The 19915-nt window shown below is 44.9% G+C and overlaps 1 protein-coding gene across 3 annotated transcripts; it reads left to right on the forward strand.

Annotated features, from left to right (window-relative positions):
• Positions 1-1072: 1072 nt before the first annotated feature.
• On the forward strand, positions 1073-13667 carry GMFB (glia maturation factor beta). Of its 3 annotated transcripts, none has more exons than XM_005495202.4 (7): positions 1073-1202; positions 3662-3758; positions 4153-4202; positions 5130-5179; positions 6198-6280; positions 7506-7579; positions 9864-13667. In XM_005495202.4, exons 1-7 carry the CDS (start codon positions 1200-1202, stop codon positions 9933-9935), a joined length of 429 nt encoding a protein of 142 aa, XP_005495259.1. In that variant the 5' UTR covers positions 1073-1199; the 3' UTR covers positions 9936-13667. The 3 variants fall into 3 exon arrangements, with proteins under 3 accessions (XP_005495259.1, XP_074400153.1, XP_074400152.1); XM_074544052.1 differs by lacking the exon at positions 1073-1202 and adding an exon at positions 1299-1594; XM_074544051.1 differs by lacking the exon at positions 1073-1202 and adding an exon at positions 1626-1762.
• The last annotated feature ends 6248 nt before the right edge of the window (positions 13668-19915 follow it).

The raw sequence follows: 19915 nt of genomic DNA on the forward strand, positions 1-19915 counted from the left end.
ATTTGGAGCATGTTGGCCTAGTGGAAGGTGTTCCAGCCCAGAGCAGTGGGCTAAGAACTGGATAATCTTTGGGGAGTACGAATAATCTTTGGGGTGTATTGCAATCCAAACCAGACTGTGATTCTGTGATTAGGTGGGATATCAGGAAAAGGTTCTCCCCCCAGAGGATGGTCAGGCACTGGACAGGCTCCTGAGGGAATGATTTGCTCAATGCCTTCAGGCACAGTGTGGGATTTTTGGCGTTTTCCTGTGCAGAGCCAGGAGTTGGGTTCGATGATCCCTGTGGGCCCCTTCCACCTCAGGATATTCTGTGATTTTGTGTGAGGCTTTAAGAGCTGCTCAGCAATCTCGCATTTCTGTGGTGTTTGCTAAGCCTTTGATGAAATCTGCAGCTTTATTTTATAAATTTGGTGTTTAAATAATTAGTATAATTCACTAGAAGTTGTGCCTGAGATGTAAAGGCTGCATCTGTCCTTTCATTCTGAGGAAAGCAATTATATTCTTAAATCTGTTATGGAACCCCTAAAGTGCATTTTTCTCTGCTCTAACAGCATCTAAAATTGTGAGCGGCAAGGGAAAGGCCAAATATTCACTCCAGCATCAGGAGAGCTTCACATCAAGGCTCCACTATGGACAAACAGCGTGTACCCGGCTCTGGCCGCTCCTATTTGTGCCTCGTGTGCTGCAGACCCTGCATGACTTCCAGAATTAAACTCCACTTCTACACACAAGCACAGAAAGCACACCAACTTCTGATTCATGTCATGCTTCAATTCCAGGGTTGAAACCTTCAGTCCTTGCCCTTTTTAAGGCACATTATGAGCTATAAAGCGCAGCCCACCCCATCCCGCCCCGCTCCCCTTAGATCCCCTCAGCGAAATGGCGCCTGAGGGCGAGCCCGCGAGTTGCCATGGCAACAGGGAGGGGGCGTGGCCTGGCCTGCAATGCAAAGGAGAGGGGCGTGCCGCTGCGAGATCACGTGACCCTGCCTTTTCCCGCCCTCGGCGGCCTTGAACCTCCCCGCTGCCCGTAGGCCGTGTCACGGCCCCGCCCATCCCGCGGGAGCGCTGTTGGTTGGTTGGAGGGCGATTGAGGGGGCGTGGCTTGCACCGCGCAGGCGCGGTGAGGGAGGGGGCGCAACCCAGTGAGGAGGAGGCGGCGGCGGCGCGCGAGCGGCTGCGGTTGGTGCGCGCGCCAAGATGGTGAGGGGGGAGCGCGTGCCGCTCCCTCAGGGGGGACCCGGCGGGAACGTGAGGGGAGGGGAGCGGGGGGCTCCGGCCGGGAGGGGGCTCACCCCGCTGAAATGCTGCATAGTTAGCTGATTCAGAAAGATTCGATAGGGAAATGATAGAATAATCAACAGGAAAACGCGTGATCTGACCTCTGAGGAACTGATTATGTGTCTCTGAAACGAGTGATGGCTTGATTGCACCTGGTTGTTGGCTGTCTTTTAATGATTCGAGCTAATTCACTGAAGAACGTCTGATTGTTGCTCATTGAAGGCATTCACCCGAGTGGTGAATTTGAACTTGAGCTGTGATTGCTGGTTGGAACAGACCAAAGGAAACAAGGACTGGTGGATGAATGCTGTGGGGTACTTTGCATTAATATTGGTTAATGGGTAAAGTACTGGTTGTGGAGAAAGGAAGAGACATGCATGTTGCTTTTAGTAAAGATTTGGAGAGCTGAACCCTCCTGTGGAAGGAGCACTTGCAAAGCAAATTTGATCAAATCTTGGGCTGTTTTGCTGTGTGCCTCTCTGGTGAGATTCACGTTTATTTGTCAGTGTGAGGGGGAGGGGAGGGGTGTCCTGAGGGGGATCTGCCCCGGAGGGTGCAGGGAGCAGCAGCTGCCCCTCGGTGGTGCTGGCAGGGGTGTCCCTGTCTGTGCAGCAATCCTGCCCTGCCTTTCCTCAGTTTTTGTTAAGCCAAGCGTTGGTGAGCCGGCTTAGCCCCGGTAAACAGTCTGAATCTGATGTTACCGAGTGTTTTCCTTCAGGGATTTGTGTTTGTGTGGCTGCACAGGTGTGAGCAGGAGCATGGCTTGTCTGCTGGGAGAAGCTGGTGAGCCCAGAGGACTGGGAGAAAAGCCTCCTTCACAAAAGAGCATTTTATATAAAATATAACCTCGGCTTTGAAATGCAGCTCTGAGTCCTGTTGGGTTTTTTAGTTGAGACCTCCTGGGTGAGTGAGAGTGGGTGTAAGTGACGTTTTATATGAAATACAAGTTCAGCTATGGAATGCAGCCCTGAATTCTGTTGTGTTTTAAAGTATTTTTTTAGGGTTTTTTCCCTCAATGAGTGAGAGTGGACAGTAGGGATGTTTCAGAAAATCCAGAATGAGTTAGGTTGGAAAAGACCTTTTAGATCATCGACTTCAACCTGTTTGGGTCAGAGGGAGCCAAGGGTGATCTTTGATGTTTATGGGAAACAAGCAAAATCAGGGACGCTGTACAGGCAGTGCCTGTGCTCTGCTGTCACAGCAGAGCTTGATTTCCTCTCCAGCTGTCCAGAGGAAGCACAGGGATGAAGCTTTGTGCCAGAATTTGATCAAGGTGGAAACCTTTTTAGGAGCAAGCAACAACAAACGTGGGGTATGGGAAGTGGGGAAGCAGAGCCACCCGTCTGCTTTTGGGGGGAAATCTCACAATGTTGAACGTGAAGAGACAAAACTGAAGGCTTAAATAATAACATTCTGTGGGGTTATTTATCTCAATGCAAGAGCTCTTTATTAGAGCTCTTGATTGGTAATCTTGCACAATTTTTTATCTGAGGGTTTTTTTTAAGGAAACCTTGAAATACAGTTACTTTGGTACAAAGTTCCTGATGGCTTGGGAGTTCATAAATACAGTTCAAGCTGCAGATTTTAAGTAACTTCTTTATCAATCTGGCATGAACCCCTTGGAGATGGAGGTTGTGTGTATAAAATGTTGCTCAGGAAATGGCAGTGGTTGGCTTGGTGCTGTTCAGAAATTGCTTGTGTAAGGGAAGATAACCTGCATGGCTGCTTGTGAAACAATAATTTCCTTCCTCATCTTCAGTGGGATGACTAATATGTTACTTGAGCATCTCTGAGAGCTTGGTGTGCACTGGGGGAAATGGCTGCATGGTTTTGGGTTAAAATGTCTGAAACTCTTTCTGTGTGTGTGAATCTCAATATTTTTATGGGTGAAGTTAAACAAGGACAATGTTGTTCTTAAATACCAATAGTAGCTCTTACTATGTTAAGTGCTTAAATTACTTGATCCCATTTGCTGTTGCTCTAAGGGACTCCCTTATTTCAGGGCTTGGACAATGAAGTGTAAAATTTAGTTTGTAAGTGTAGAAATATAAAATCTACTTCTGAAGTGTAAAGTTGACTTGTAAGAGCTCTGAGAATAATCCCACTTCAGGAGTAGTTAATAAATACTCCTAGTTAACTGTGTGGCTTTGAAGAGGGAAATTAAAACAGAAAAATGTTCTGTTAATGTGGTTTTTTAAAAAAAAACATTTCCTTTCACCCACGTTTTTCTGGTTTATGTGATGCTCTGAAGCTGTGGACAAGCTGCATGCAGGCCCTCTTCAGTATTTATGCACAATGTGTGTGACACAGGGATTTTTTTTATCTATTTCACTTTGTGGAAGGATTTATCTCTCCCTCCCCTGTGCCATTTCCTTTTGCAGAGTGAATCTCTGGTGGTTTGTGATGTTGCTGAAGACCTGGTGGAGAAACTGAGAAAATTCCGATTTCGCAAAGAGACCAACAATGCTGCCATTATAAGTAAGTTCCAAAGGTGCCTGACAAAAATTGTCAGAAAATCCTCTCTCCTCTGTTCTTCCCTGTGTGAGATTGCTGCTGTATCAGGTAAACATGAGCCAGGGGGGTGTTTGCTCTCTGAGCTGCAGCACTTCCAATTCTGCCTGTAAATTTAACAATAAAATAGTGCTGTTCTTAGGATTCAAGTCTCCATCTGCTCTTAGCAGAGTATTTATATTTAATTATGGCTCAGAGTCTACCACTGTTTGTAAAATGATTTTTGGAAATCATGGGGTATGCTGAAGAAGAAAAACAGAATCACAAGGACTAGAATTGCTGAGTGCTAAAAAGCTTCATGCATCCATTGTGTAAATCGATTGAAAAAAAACATTGATCTGTGTTTTATTTTGATTTATAGTGAAAATCGACAAGGATAAGCAGTTGGTGGTGCTGGATGAGGAGCATGAGGTTTGTTAAATGAATTGTAAATAAGAGTATCTTCAGCCTGCAATGTATTGTTGTCTCTAAGGTACTGCCTTAGTTTCAAATTGTTATCAAACTCCTAATCTAATTTGGGTCATGAGCTTATTTAAATGCATGGTCACTCTGCATGTAAAGCACAGCACCATTAATAGTGAAACTATGCAAAAGCAATTGAGTTGACTAATTAATTGCACCAAAAAAAAAGTTATTTTAAAGCTGTTTTAACGACGTAAAAAGCATCTTTGGCACCTGCTGGCTTTTTGAAGAGATTTCTGCTGTGTTTCCACGTAGATCTGCACATTTGTCTCTGAGCTGGTCTGCCATCAATTAGAAGCAGGATTGCTAATCCCCTGCAGACTCTAAATTTGATGGGTGGCATAATAAGGTCAGCCCAGTGTGTGGTGTTTCTTAACGGTCCATAGGGCAAAATGAAATCCTTCCCAGGGATTGGAGCATTAACCAGAGCTCTTGTTCCCTAGAATGTAGATGTTAATGTAACATCAAATGTAATGGGGAATCCTTTTTGTGTGCTGAAGGAGGAAGGATTGAAATTTTCAAACTTTTGATTTATGTAGCTGATTTTAACTTCCTTTGTAGTGTGTGCTTACTTAGTTAGTACTAGGGTTGGCAAAGCATGGTAACTGCCAGCATAGCCAACTATGCCAGAAATGTTTGCTCAACTTATTATGCCTAAAATAGGGGTGATTATTCACACTAACATTAACTCTGTGTTTAGTCATAGGAGTCTGTTGGCACACAAATCTTCCTAAACTGCTGTAGTAATTTGGGAGGTCCTTATCAGTTCACCTGTAGACAACATGTGCCCTACAGGTGTTTCAGTGTCCCTTACCCTGCTTTAACCTTCCAGTGTGAGGTACTTGCTCAAACATTGCTTGTGTTTAATGTCACCAGGGTATTTCTCCTGATGAGCTAAAGGATGAGCTGCCTGAGAGACAACCTCGATATCCTTGCCATGCTGCTGCCATTTGGACTTACTCACTCCTGGAAGCTGTTCAAAGTGTTGGACTTCACCTTTTTAGGCCAGTAATTGCTGTAGTGTGATCTTGCTGATCCTTTATTTGGGAAATAACCCAGGGATCAGTTCTCAGGCTGCACTGAACTGTTGTACCACTTGCTGAAACAATGACTCATTTAAGCCTTTCCTGACATTTTATTTCCTTTTACACTATATAATGTTTGGGGAAGTAAAGCAAAGCCACGCTGCTGGTAATGTAAAGAAATGAGTAAAATGTACCAGTCACTGGCTACCTCTAAATATAGAGTTCTGCCTGTGTAACTCTGGATCTGTTTTGGTGCTTTCTCAGGATGTGGCTGTTGTTGTTTTGCTGCAGTTACTGATTCTGGAATTGCTGTGGCCATGTGATCCAGGGAGGAATCCCTGTTTTGGAAAAAAGGAACAAAAGAGGGTGAAGTAAATTAACTAGTGAAATAAAAGGGGTACTTAAGTTACATGTGAAGAAAATACCTGCCCTATGAGCCTCAAGAGCTGGCTGGCACCATTCCCTGTGCTGTTCTGAATCTTGCCTTTCATGCCTACAGTGCAGTGGGAGGCTGTAAAACAGAAGTCCTGGCTAAAACTGCACTTCAAATTGAGCAGAACACCTGAAACAACGAAGTTCTTGGTCAGCAAAGAAAGAATTTGGCTTTCATTAAAAGCCAAAACCACACTGGTGGGTGTGGGAAGTCTTTTTACAAAGCTGGAATAGGAATATTTGTGATGAGAGGGTGATTTTTAGCTCTGATGTGAAACATTACTACAGAGACAGCCCTCACACTGAGACAGGGCCAGTTCTGAAAGTCAGATGTGGAAGTGAAAACAAAACAGTGAGGTTTTTATTGCCAAATTAAAACATCATCTAAAATGCAACACTGACTTCTGCCTGCATCAAGCTCTGATAACTGAGCATTATATCCTACTAAAAGAATTGATTTCTTAGTTTCTTTAACCTCAGAAAAAACATTTATTGTGTATAGCTACAAGTACCAGCATGAAGATGGAAGAGTTTCCTATCCATTGTGCTTTATCTTCTCCAGTCCAGTTGGTGAGTGAACTCTGTAGCTACTGTGTGTTGTAAATTTGGGGATATTCTCTTCTAGGGAAGATAAAACTGAGTACTCAGTGCTCTCAAGGAGGTTTTCCTGCCTTTGAGGTTCACATTTAGGGCACTTCAGATGTCTGAGAGAAGAGATTCTCTCTTTCCCACTTCTGAAGGCTGAACTGGAGCATTGGTTTCCTGCTTAGCTGCCACGAGGTGTGTCTGCCTAAAAGTGCCTGTTGTCAGTGTGCTCAGCAAGCTCTGAAGGCAGGGCTGGAGCACTCTGCATCCCCTCAGGGAGGTTTAACCTCATTTAGCCTGTTCACTCCTCAGATCTTGGGGGGAATCCTCAAAGCCTGACCCTGTAAGGCTCAGGAGGTGAGCACAGAGAGGGCTGCAGGACACTGCCTCTGTTCCTGAGTGATTCTGCTCTGCTGTCTCTTGCTATTCACACAGAAATGATTGGGAGGGAGGAAATGCCTCTCATCTCAGAAGGACATGAGAACCCATTTCTGTGGATCTTAGAATCCTATTCCTTTCATTCTGCCCATGAAAGGAGCAGGACTTTAGGAGGGTTAGGATGGGACTTGAGAGGAGTTTTCAGGGAGCCTGGGTGTAATGGGCAGCAGTAGAGGATGCTGTGAGGGGACAGTCTAAAGGGCTGTCACTGCTGTGGGGGAAAAGGAGCAAGAGAGGGCTCCCTGTCTCAGATGTGAGCATGTCAAAGTGCTGAAACAGACTGTTCCAGGGGCAACAGACTAATCCTGGATCATGCCAGGTTTGTAGAGAGCAGTTCAGAGCATCCTCTGCTTGTGTCACAGCAGCCCTCAACACCAACTCAGCTGCACAGGGCACTGTGTCATTTTAATAGGAGCCAAATAACCTGGATCCTGGTTTGGGCTTCAGAGCTGAATTGCTCCTGGGCTTCCATCTGTGTTCTGAGTTGTAGTAATGTATCTTGCTGGTATTACTGGATTATCCTTGTTATCCCCTGGAAGAAGATAAACTGATTGCATTGTTCTACCCTTCATTTCTCAGAGCTAGAGTAACTAGGTATATAAAAGAGTTTAGCAACTACTGAGCATATTCTTCTGTAGCTACCTGACACTCTTCCTTTGAATATCTTTAGCTTTCAGATTAGAATTCTTAAAAAAAACCCCAACTTATTTTTGAATTGTTGCAGTCAAAGTAATTTTTAAAAATCTCTTTTTTTTTTTCCCTATAACTTCAGGATGTAAGCCTGAGCAGCAGATGATGTATGCTGGAAGCAAGAATAAGCTTGTACAGACAGCTGAACTCACTAAGGTATAACTGGCTTTTGAAATAACTCCCCCTTCACTGCAGGTTGTTGTTTTGTGTCTTGCTTGAAGCAATGGCAAGAAGGATTTTGTGAGAGTTTGTGATTACAGTGAACAGAGTCTGGTGTAGGAAAGCTGAAGGAGGAGTATGTGTGGAGATTTCTGTACCTTAAAACACCAGGAGGAACAGTGTTCTGTAACACAAAAATATCCCTCAGTAGGATGGACATCTTTGCTGTGGGGGAGGAATTTACTGATGGGAAGAATAGACTTAAGCCTCAGTGTGGTGTGGATCAGTTTAGCTGGTTCCTGGGGCTGCATGCTTGCAGAACAGCCTGCAGGGTAATTAACATGTGCCAAGGGATGAACAGTTTCTTCCTGTGCTGGGTTCTCCCAGTACTGACACCAGAAGAAATCACTGCATTCACTAGGTCTGGCTGTGTGTGTATTTTAGAAAAGAAATGTCACCTATTTTTCCTTTTGGAGAAATGGAAAATGTTCTTTGAAATCTTTGCCTAATTGGCACCTAGACTCCTTTTTGCCTCAAGCAGTAAAGCCTAATAGAGTCAGTGGCTGTTTCAGGTTTTTCATACCGTGTGAAATGACTTCAGCACTTCCCACAGCACTGTTCCTTCATTCCTTATCCTGCTGAGTCCTTTAACATCCCAGTAAAAATGTCTGTTGGGCCAGTAAGAGAACTGTGGATCACAGAATGGCTTGAGTTGGAAGGGACCTTAATGTTCATTTGTTCCAACACCTCCCACCAGCCCAGGTTGCTCCAAGCTCTGTCCAGCTTTTGCCTCTTCCAGCTGTACCTTGTAAGAGAAGCCACCTCTGTTCTAAATTAGACCTCAGGTTAACAGGAGTCAATAGGAAGGCAGCAGAAGATGGCAGAAACAATCAGCACAGCCCCAAGAAATCTTTTTTTACATCTGCTGAGACTGCATCTTGGAGGTCTGATAACTATGATAGAAAGGAGGTAGACAGTTTTTAGTAAGTAAGAAGAAGGGACTGGTGAGGAGAAGGTGAAAGCCTGGGAAGTAGCTCAGTTAGAGTTGGAGTTCCTGTCACTTCTGACATGGGAGAAATTCAGCCTGAATGGCTTTTGGATGCAAGTCCAGGGCTGGGTTCATTCATCTTTCCTGAAGGCAGAGAACACAGGCTGTCTCCAGTTGGGATTGCCTGCTTGCTCTTCAGATGTACTTTATTCCTGCCACTTGCTGAGCTGTGTTTCATTTTAACTCCTGCTGGGACTTCCTCCTGCTGGGATTTTTGCTCGTGACTCAGCTGAGTTCTCTCAGTCTCCAGTGACTTGCATGTTAGCTTGGTTCCTGTTAAGCTGTTCTGTTCTTGTAACACTGATTTTTGGGATTTCTTCACTTTAAAGACCTGTGAATTTATAAAATTACCTGACTTTTGTCTTTGGGCATCTTTAGGACTCCAGTAATCAATCATAATTAACGTTGTTTCTGTTCAGGCTATTAAAAGCAAACCCCAAACCCTACCCAGTTACTTGCCCACATGGAATTTAAAGTGTATATTTGTGTATTGGACCTTGTTTTCTGCTTCAAGGCTTCATTAAAGATTTCACAAAGCTTTGGGTTAGTAGCTTTTAGATTGTTTTGGGGTTTTGCCCAGAGATGCTGTGGCTGCCCCATCTCTGCAAGTGCCCAAGGCTAGATTGGATGGGGTTTGGAGCAACCTGGGATAGTGGAAGGAGTCCCTGCCCATGGCAGGGGATTGGAACTAGGTGATCTTTAAGGTCCCTTCCAACCCAAACCATTCTGTGCTTTTAGGATTTTGTTGGGGCTTTCCCCCAAGTTTTCTATTTTGAAATATTTTACAGTTGAAACAATATGCTACTGGCTACTATGAATTTCAGTTGAAAGAAAAAATAACTGTGTGTTGGACTGAGTAAAATTGCTGAACTTTGGGCTTAAATCAATCCAGATATTACATTATTTGTATTCTTCAAAATACCATCTTGCTGAGATAATGCATGCTGAGATGGGGCCACTTCAGGGTTATTTTAAAATGCAGTACATGTGCTTTTCTCATATTTAAGGGATAAGAGTAAAACCCAGAAGTAGCATTACAAGATTCTTGTTTGTTAGTGATGCAACTTGGTGTTGTGTATTTTCCTCTGATCTGATGCATTCAAGAAAGCACCTGAAAATTGCAGGTTGGTGAGTGTTTTATTGCAGCTCAGCCATGTGTGTGGAAAGGTGCATTGTGTGCTTGTCCCTTCCAGCCCCACCCCTCAGGAATTGATGCCATGCCATTTTGTTTAGGTATTCGAAATCAGAAATACAGAAGACCTAACTGAAGAATGGCTGCGTGAGAAACTGGGCTTTTTCCACTAAGGAAAACCTCTAAGTATTTCTGTACCATCCTGGTGATACTGGAACCAGACATGAATACTTCCATCCAAGCAATGCACTGTATTCACAGCTGTCTCCTGCAGTATCTCTCTTGTGCAGAGTTTGTGCAAAGAATAGCAGGTCTGTCTCCTTGAAGTAACAAATCTTTGCAGGTGTTTCCTTATTTGTACCTGCTAAAAGGGAATACTCCTCTGCAGGGACTCCTTTTGCACTCCTGTGACTAATATTTCTGTAACTAAAATAGTTCAGTTCTGGATTTATAACCGTGTACAAACATCATTTGGAAGCTGACGCTAACTTTTTCTGAGCTACAAATGCATCCTTATGACACACATTAGCCATTTATATGCAGAATTTATGTACTCTCACTTACCAGAGTAATTTTTGACTTAATGTCTTCTCAATGTTGAAGCATTTGTTGGAAGCTCCCTGGAAGCATTTGTTTGGTATTAAAAAGTCAAAATCGTTGTACTGCAAATCCATCCATTTATCTTTCCATCGAGTCCATGTGAACTGTCTCAAATTCTTGGAACTAATTTTTGTCATTCCAGTAATTCCTCAGTTGCCTGAGTCAATCTTCCTAAATTTCAGGGCAAAGCTTTGACTGTCCAGTTCTCATGCTAATGCAGTCTCACAGGAACTAGCTGATAACTAAGGGCTGAACTACAACTCTGGTTCCTCTTGCACCAGATTTCTTCTTGCATCTCTGTTCTGACACTGTTGAGAAGTTTACCTCTGCTCATTTCCTGTTATCTGAACACCTGGTGATACTGTGTGCCTTTCATTTGTTAGCTTTAAAAGGACTTGAGAATTTTACACTGCCACTTCTTACAAATTTGGTAAAAGCTTTGTTAAAGAATCCAAGTAATATTTGTTCCTAGTGCCTCGTGCTGCAGTTGACATCTGTTAAAACAAAAAGCCAACCTCATTTTCTTTGAAATTCCAATCATCTGCTCCATTTGTAGGAGTCAGGAGGTTAAAGCTTTTCATGATAATAAATGATTTGTATCTCTTTTGTTAGAAAAGTTGGCCACACGTAGCTTTTGGGTACTTTAATTACAACCTCTAACTTTCTTAATGGCTTTTTGGTCAAAATTACATTCCAGATGAAGCTTTTGCATAAATGATCATTTGATTTTCATCTACTTAACAGTTCATCTCTTTGAAACAGCAAATCTAATGTGAAAATAGTATTTAACTTTTATAAATGACCAGTCTTTTTCCAGGTCTGTTTTATATGAATAGAGTAGCTGTGAGTGTGGGCCACGTTCAGCACGAGCTGTGGCAGAAGGAGGAGCACTCACAGGACGGTTTCTCCCTGTCTTGCTCGTGAGTGTTTGTTGTGCTTCTGAACGAGTGTCTGCGCAAGAGCAGCTTCCTGTTGATAACCTACCTTAAAATGCAGCTGCCCCAACCAATCTGCTCGCTGGCAGGAATGCAGTGTTCAATTTGGAGGCCAGTATTTCATGCTGTGAAACCTTTGCTGAAAGTGGGGTTATTTTTGTCAACATAGGTTGTGTTAGTGGTAAAACACTAACTCCTGCAAGATCACAAGGAATTCATTTGCAAAGGTCTTCAGTGTTGGTAAATCTCTTCCTAGTTTGATGTTACTGCTCATTTATTTGTATATAAATCTGACTTGAGAGGAGCTTTTCAAAGTACATGTTGGAATGATCCAATTAAATCGATACTTTGGTGCAGGAATGAAATGCTTGTAATTAAATTTCTGTGTTAACGTACTGAACTGGAAAAACAATTTCATTTCCCTGGACGAAAAAATGTTGATTATGAAACTGTTGCTTGATCATTCTGTACTGCAGATCAATAAAAACCATGTCTTTTGTGACAAACATTGTATAAGTAAGACTTTGGCTTAAAGGGTAGTGTCATTCCAAGCATCAGTCTGGGAACAGCAAGAATCTCTTTTGAGGTTTTTTTGGGATTGTACTAAAGGTGAGGCATGTCAAAGTACAGTGTGGGCGAGAGGGAGGCTGCTGCTTGGAATGTTCAGCTTGATTTGCAGTGGGGAAAAACTGGATTAATCATGTCTGTTGTACTTTGTACACTGGTGGGCTGCCAGCAGCCAACTGCTGCCTGCACAGGTCTGCACAAAAATAACTGTACAAGAGGCCTGTATCAGGAGGGAAGGGAGGAGCTGCTGCATGAAATGGTGAAATTTGACCTTTCATCTCTGGATTGCTCCCCCTTCTGCCAAGAAAACATTATTCCTTACAGCTGTATCTTCAGCTGAGTTCTTCCACTTCTCATGTTCTCGTGCCTCACTTAAGCACTTTCTGCCTTGGGTGCTGCCCCTCCAGCCTTGCAGGGAGCAAACAGATCCTCGTGAGAGTGTTCAAGGCCAGTTTCCCCTGGAAGGTGCTGTTGATGCTGCTCAGCCCACCAGTATTGCTCCTCAGCCAGCCCTGCCTGGCAGCTGCTCCTGCTTCCCTGGCTGAGCTGTGGAAGCAGCTGCAGGTTCAGGGAGGATGAGTGTGCAGAGGATGTTTGCTGTTCCGGCCTTGTTTGTGTTCTCTTTGCTCTTCATGCAGTGTTTTGACACAACTGGCTGCTGCTAATTGGCCTGGGCTCTTGAGATGCAGGTAGTGCTAACACTTGATTAAACAAAGACATCATTATGTCCAGGTCTTTCCTGCACAAATAATCCTTGTTTTCATAACATCTTTCCCCACCTTATCTGTAGAACTGTGTGTTCTGTGCTGCTGCCCCCTTGGGCTCAGTGGGAGGCAGATGAGTCCATGTTCAGGCCAGTATGTTCCTGCTGGGCTTTGCTGGTGCGTTGCCCATCTATAATCACACATTTCTCTTGAATTTTCAGACCTCTAAAGGACAGCATAAATTAGCCTAGGGGAGCCTTTGTAGCTAAAGGTCTGAGAGTCAGCATTTTCCATTGGGAGCTCCTATTTTTCAGGAGTTAGTAAGTTGGCCATAAAATCCTCAGTCTGGAGTTAAAGGTCTCTCCAAGGGAGACTTCTGCCACAATTAATCAGGTTTGCTTTAAATATTGACTAGATGGCTGGGATACAGCTCTTGTAATCCTATTCACTGATGGTAAGCTGAATTTAAGCATGACTTTGCATGTCAGCCCATGAAATAGACTTGTAGTGTTTTGAATATTTTTAACAAAAATTTGTAAATGCTGGTATTTGATGGTTTAAGTGTATTTCTAGTATAATGAATACTGTTCTGATCTATTAAAGGAGGCAATAATGCAGGTGTTGACACCTTTTTCACTTCTCCAAAGGAGCATCTTTGCATTTGTACCAGGATTCCATTTTTGTATCTTTAACTGTAAAATAGCTGGTCCAGAAACAATGTTAAACTGCTGATGGGTCTGACTCAAACAGGCAGAAGCAAGAGAATTCAATTCCTTACTTCAGAGCATTCCAAAAATAAACATCTTGAATGTTGTTTTTATACATCCATGTAGTGACTGTGAAGTGGGACATGAGAAGGGGCTCAGTGAAACTCTTGTGTTTGTTCTGTGGTCCAGACTTGTCTTAAAAGGTGTGAGAGGTTCACGGCCAGATTGGGGAATTTGGCAGTTCCATGAAAATACCAGTAACCAGTACAACTTCCATATGCTGTTTAGTCTCTGCTACTTCACATTGCATGTTTACTTTAAACCAAATCTTTTTTTTTTTTTTTTTTGCTAAGCATGGTGCTTGTATTGGTTTAAATAAAATGTTTCATTAAGAGGTTGTGTTGGCCTGTTTTAATTGCAAAATGGTCCCTGTGTGATAGGTGATGCTTGGTATGACCTTCCTCCTTTTCTCAGCTTCCTGGAGTTTGTGTTGGACTTTCAGGTGTCTTCAGTCTCAACTGCTCCCTCATTTGCTGTTGTACCTAAAATAATTCCATTTCCATCTGCTGTGATGGGGAGGAGAGGAGCTGTTGGAATCCTGCAGGGAACTGCTGTGCTCTGCTGCTTTGCACCTTTGTGTCCCAGACCTCCCACTGCCTGCAGATGAGGTGCAAGGCAGCGTGGGGCTCAGTGTCAGCCTGGAATGCCACAGAAACTTCCCTGCTCCACCTCTCCCACAAGGCAGAACCTGGAGCTGTGCAATACAATGCAGGGTGCAGGTGCCCCCTGAGCAGAGTCAGAGTAGCTGTCAGGAAACCAGAGCTTGAAGGAGACAGAGGAACTTGGTTTTTTTACCTTCCCACAGTCATGGGCGCATCTCTTTCCTGCCCAAGAGACCACCGCATTAATTTGATTTAAGCCCTCCTTTTCTGCATTCTTGATGTTTCATCCTGTTGTGATCTTTGAGACTTTGATTCCTCTATTGTTGAAAAAACGGGCAAGTATAACCCAGGGAATTCAGCTTCAGTACCTGCCATAGATTGTTTCTGTGAACACCAAGGAACAGCATCAATAGGCCACTGATTAGACATGACAGAAATAAACCCCTTTGCTCCCAGGTGAGAGAGCTCTGTCAAGGAGAAAATGCACAGCTGCTTCAGCACATCTGGCTCCTGATGGCATCTCAGGCACTGAAAGGCAAAATCTGTTGCCAGAAGCTCAGGGAAGAAAAAGCTGCTAAGGGAGAAGAATGGTTTTCCAGAAAAGGAGAAAAAATTAAATTAATAAACAGCTCTCCTATGGGAGGAGAAGGTCACCTGTGGGGTCCTGTGGCATTCTCTGCTCATCACTGAGGGTGCTTCACTAGGAAATGGGCAATAGTTCATTGGTACTGCCACATCACAGCCATAAAACAACAGCAGAGTAAAGGGAATTGCCAGGAGATCAGGGATATGAAGTGAAGGGCAGCTGCTTCCATTCAGGGAAGGTCAGTGGCTTCTCATAGTTCTGGTGAAAAGGTCAATTAGTGGTGATTAAAGCAAAGGAGGAGTAGGGATCAAAACGGGAAAGCTCTGCAGAGCAGGACCAGCCTGCAGTGTACCTGAGCATCTCACAGGGCTGCTTTCCCTTGCAGGGCTGTGGAGAAGCTTGCCCAGGGCTGGGAGTTTGCTAAGGAGATCTGTGGCTTGGCAGGGTGTCTGGGAATAGCAGAAGAGGAGAAATGTAATTTGTTCTGGAGGAGCTGGAAGAAAAATCCCAGGATGGTTTGGGTTGGAAGGGACCTTAAATCCCACCCAGTTCCACCCCTGCCATGGGCAGGGACACCTCCCACCACCCCAGGCCCTGTCCCAGGCAACTCCCAGGGATGGAAGCTGGGGCAGTTGCTGTCTGTGTGTGCCAGGCAGTGTGTGAGTGTGCCTGTGCCAGCTGTTCATGGGTTGTTGAATTGACTGGAACACAAGCTGCTCTCCCAGGCTCCTCACAGCAAAGCTCCTGCAGTTTCCTGTTCATGTGCAGGTGAGGGTGGGAATCCAGGCACAGGCAGTGAGGTTCTGACAGTGCCACTGAGAGGCAGAAGTGACATGGAGCAGCCCTGAGAGGGAGGGCTGCTGGGGCTGTGGGAAGGACATGAGGTACTCTGGGTGTAAGAGTGGCTGGAATTGGTTCAGCTGCACTCCTGGACGGCAGGGCTGAGGATTTAAGGTGGGCCTCACCCCTTGGAATAAAACTGAAGATGTGGCAGGTGGGTCATCACCTGCACTTGTTGGTTGGCACAGCTGTGTCAGCTGCAGTTGTGGTGATGTACTACAAGGTCTAAAGAAATTAAGCTCAGCTTCCTGTGGGAAAGCCTGCAAAGACGGACCTATAAATTGTTTTGCTGGAGGTGTTGGATTTGGCTTCTATGTGTGTAACTCCAGTTTGGTTCCATCCTCTGCAGGGCTTCCCTTAGGGTAGGTAACTGCTTCTCTGCCAGCAAAGCAGAGCTGTGGAGATGATGTCATTTGTTCCCACCTCCTCCAGAAGGAAACTGAGCCCAGGGAATTGGTCCTGAGTGCTGAGCTGGCCTTGAGGCTGCTCTGGGAACACAGTTTAAATGACAACTGTTGCGGAAGAGAGAGTTTGTCTGGGATCTGAGAGGCAGCCCTGGTGTTCTTGAAGAGCAGCCCTGAACTGCCAGACGTGCAGGCATGTAGGTTCCTACAGCACAGCAGGGAAAAGGAGTGGTAGTTCTCAAAATATGTATCTGGGATCAGCCTCTGGGGAATTGGCATCCCCCCTCTGGGCTGCAGAGTAAGGGAGTGCACTGGCTTGGTTTGTGCTGTGTTCAAGGCATTGGAAATGTCAATTCCAGCATTGTTTTAATAAATACAGTTCTGAAGTACAAGGACCCCAGGCTTTAGCTTTTAACTTTTCAAATTAATACACATTTGTATCTGGTTTCTACATTGAAAGGTTGAACATAAGGCTAAGCAATTGCATACCTCAAGTTTTCTATTTTCATTTTGTGGGAAGCAGCAAAAGGTGAAATACTAAAGTGAGTATCCTCTGAAGGTGGTTAGGACAGTGCTGGCACGTCATCCACCTGTTGGAGTGACTCTCAGGAAGCCACCAAGCTGATCAGAGGAACAGAGCATCTCTGCTGTGAGGAAAGACTGAGAGAATTGGCATTGTTCAACCTGGTGAAGAGGAGGCTTCCAGCACCTGAAAGGAGCCTACAAGAAAGATGGAGAGAGAATATTTACAACAGCCTGGAGTACCAGGGGAATGGCTTCAAACTGAATGAGTAGGTTTAGATTGAATATCTGAAAAACTTATTGACTGTGAAGGTGGTGAGACAGTGGCACAGATTATCCAGAGAAGCTGTGGGTGTCCCATCCCTGGAAGTGTTGAAAGCCAGATTGGACAGGGCTTGGAGCAACCTGGGATAGTGGAAGGTGTCCCTTGCCTAGGGCAGGGGGATTGGAACCAGATGATCTTTAAGGTCCCTTCCAACCCAAACCATTCTGAGATTCCATAATTCTAAGTTCACATCAGTGTAAACTTGGGCACTGTTCCCCTCCTAGGTCTTTTTTCCATGTGTGCTGTTCTTTGGGTGCTGTTGGATGCTGTGATCCTGTGTGGATAAGAGGCTGTCTGATGCAGTGTGTGTGTGTGCAGCCTCCTGTGCAGCCTCGCTGTGCTCTGGGTCACCTCCCTGTCCTTTCTCCGGCCATGGAGCCAAGGGGATGAATGATGTCGATGCCTTTGCATAGTTGTGGTTAATCAGAGTGGCCCATTGTGCCCCAGCATGGGGGGATCGTCTCCTCTGGACTGTCCTGTCGTGTTTCATTCCTTCAGGGGCTGCAGACATGCTCTGGGTTAACCCTGTTCACCTCTGGAGCAACGTGAGGTGTCTCCTGCAGAACTGATGGAGCTGGGCTGAAACTCCCCTGACAGCTCTCACAGCTCCTCAGCAGGGGACAGGGGGGAGACAGCAGCAATTATCATCCAGAGGGACTCTGAATGCAGAACAGACGTAAACACTGCGAGAACAGCACGTCTGTCTTGTCTTTCACGGCAGATTTACTCCTGTGACAGGGAAGTCCTGTCCAGGCTGTTTGAAAGGCACACACTGCCACCCCCATTCCTGCTGTTCCGTGCCATGAGCCCCATGAATGCAGCTTCTCTTCCCTCTCCTGGAGCCCTTGGCACAGCAATTAATACAATGCACCCTTGAAATCCCTGTGCTAAACAGCAGCTGGTGTTGTCACCTCATTTCTGTGGAAAATGGGAAGACGGCAGAAGAAAATGGGGCAGAAAACATTCAGTTGAAAGGGAAAGGGGCACCAGCCATCCTGTGCTTTTGCTGAGTCTTAAAGCATGGAAGCAGAGCAGAAATCAGGGGTCATTGTCCCTATGGAGCTGAAGAAGGAACAAGAGAGATCTAACATTTGTTCAAAATAATGTCTAATTTTAAATACCCACTGTTGGAAAATGCTGCTGGATAATTGGAAGGAGAACGTGCCTGCCTTGCTCACAACTGCAGACTGCCCGGCCATCTGCTCTGCCAGCAACAAATCCTGGATTGATCTGTGAGTGTGATTAATTCAGTGAGGACGACAGGATCAAGGGATCAGCCAGAGACAATATTTATACCCTACCTCCAACTGTGAATGTGCAATTGTTTGCTTCAGGAGTACAAAACAAATTGTATTGCTGTATTACTGGGAGAACAGAAAAATAGAAGCATCCACTCAGGAGCCCTTCTTCCCTTGGATGGCCCCATTCCAAGGTCTGTAAGTACAGTTTAATGCAAGCCAGTTCCCTGTCTGGGAGGTGAACAAAGCTGTTCTCATCTACAGAGAACTTTTGCATCTTTACTGCTGCTGTTTCATTCCTGTGGTTTAGTCCTGAAACCTTGGAGGGGGCACTGGCTGTGTGCCCTCATGCACAGAGGCTGTGGATGTGGTTTGTGAGTCAGCCACTCCACCCAGCTCCCGTGCCTGAGGTTACTGCTGGGAGCCACAGCCAGGGCAGAGCTGAACTTTAAATATCCAGAACAACCAGTGGGGTGGATTTCTAGCACTGGTACAGCTTTGAGCTGATTTGATAATACAGATGTAGCTGGAGAGATCAAAAGCAAGATTTGTGAAGGAATTTAGATGTGGATGGAGGCTTTTGAAATCCTATTTAGTGTGATTTAAGAGTATAAATACACATTGGGCCTGAAGGTGCCATACTCAGGGGCACAAGGGATGTGTGTGGGAGAACAGGAAGGCCAAAGTCAGAGCCCTCCACAGCTTATTTTTTCTGAGACAAAGCTGAAGTTGTGTGTATCTCACCTCTTTTTGGATGTTAATCCCTGGAAGTGTCCCAGGCCAGGCTGGATGGGACTTGGACCACCCTGGTCTAGTGGAGGTGTCCCTGCCAATGGCAGGGGGTGGAACTGGATGATTTTAAGGTTCCTTCCAACCCAAGCCATTCTGGGATTCTAAGAGCTAAGGTTTAAAGGTGACATTTTGAAGCCACCACTGCTACAGCTAGGCTAATGCAGAATGTTTTGGAAAATCCCCTCTGTTGTTGATGAGCAGCCAAATCCTGATTTGCATTATAATTTATTTTTTTTAATACAACTCTTGGTCTCTTTTCCTGTCCACACACTGTTACCATGCTCAGAATTGTGTGGAAAGCCATTAACTGGAGCTCTACCCAGCATGAGAAAAACAAGCCCTGTTATTTATGAGGACAGGTTGAGTGTTCAGTATTTAGCCTGTTAAATGGAAACTGTTGCCATCTGACCATGAATGTTGGAGGGATTGAGGCCACGGGCGGATTCTGTAATGAGTCCTGGTGAGATGCCTGGCAGCACCCGTGTCTGAAATTGGGTTTGAAATGTGATTGTTTCTCATGAGACTGGCTTTCATGTGCAATGGAATTTACCATGTTAATTTGTTTATGTGAGCTCTACTGAATGGGAGAGCCCAAGCAGGGATTCTGGAGGTGAGTTAATTAGTGCAATAGGAAAGGGTGTTTGCCAGTGAGGAAGGGGAGTTGGGGCACTTGCAAGTGCAGGGATCTGTTTACCCTGCTGATGACAGACTGAACCAATGTCTGTTAGTGGATAAAGAGGGAAAGTGGGTGAGGAGTTCTGTGCTCTGGCTGCTCCTGATGTGGATTTACAGGGGTGCAGGAAGGTGACCTTGGCTGGACTCTGTTAGAGATACTCAGAGAGTCTCTGCTAAATTCACAGAATCACAGGATGGTTTGGGTTGGGAGGCACCTTAAAGCTCACCTCATTCCATCCCCTTCCACTGTCATTCCAACACCTTCCACCATCCCAGGCTGCTCCAAGCCCTGTCCAGCCTGGCCTGGAACACTTCCAGGGATCCAGGGGCAGCCACAGAAGAATTTCTTCCCAATATCCCATCCAAGCCTGCCCTCTATCAATTTGAAGCTGTTCCTCCTTGTCCTGTCACTCCATGCCTGTATAAAAAGTCCCTCCCTCTCCTTTTTATGAGCCCCTTAAATTGTAGATATATACTCAGTTTTTCCTCTCCTGAAAACCCAGTAAGTCAAATCTATTAAACTCAGTGGGATTTTTATTACCAAGTTCAATAGTATTAGATTTCTCCTTGATATCTATAACTGAAATGACAATTTT

Source organism: Zonotrichia albicollis, chromosome 6 (assembly GCF_047830755.1).
Source record: "Zonotrichia albicollis isolate bZonAlb1 chromosome 6, bZonAlb1.hap1, whole genome shotgun sequence".
Lineage (NCBI taxonomy): Eukaryota > Metazoa > Chordata > Aves > Passeriformes > Passerellidae > Zonotrichia > Zonotrichia albicollis.

Excerpts from the sequence above, each read along its gene's own strand:
- GMFB (XM_074544051.1), top strand. The coding sequence starts at position 1,658 with ATGTTGCTTTTAGTAAAGATTTGGAGAGCTGAACCCTCCTGTGGAAGG. Across the intron at positions 3,759-4,152 it reads CAACAATGCTGCCATTATAA|TGAAAATCGACAAGGATAAG; the intron begins GTAAGTTCCAAA and ends TTTGATTTATAG. Across the intron at positions 7,580-9,863 it reads AGACAGCTGAACTCACTAAG|GTATTCGAAATCAGAAATAC; the intron begins GTATAACTGGCT and ends CATTTTGTTTAG.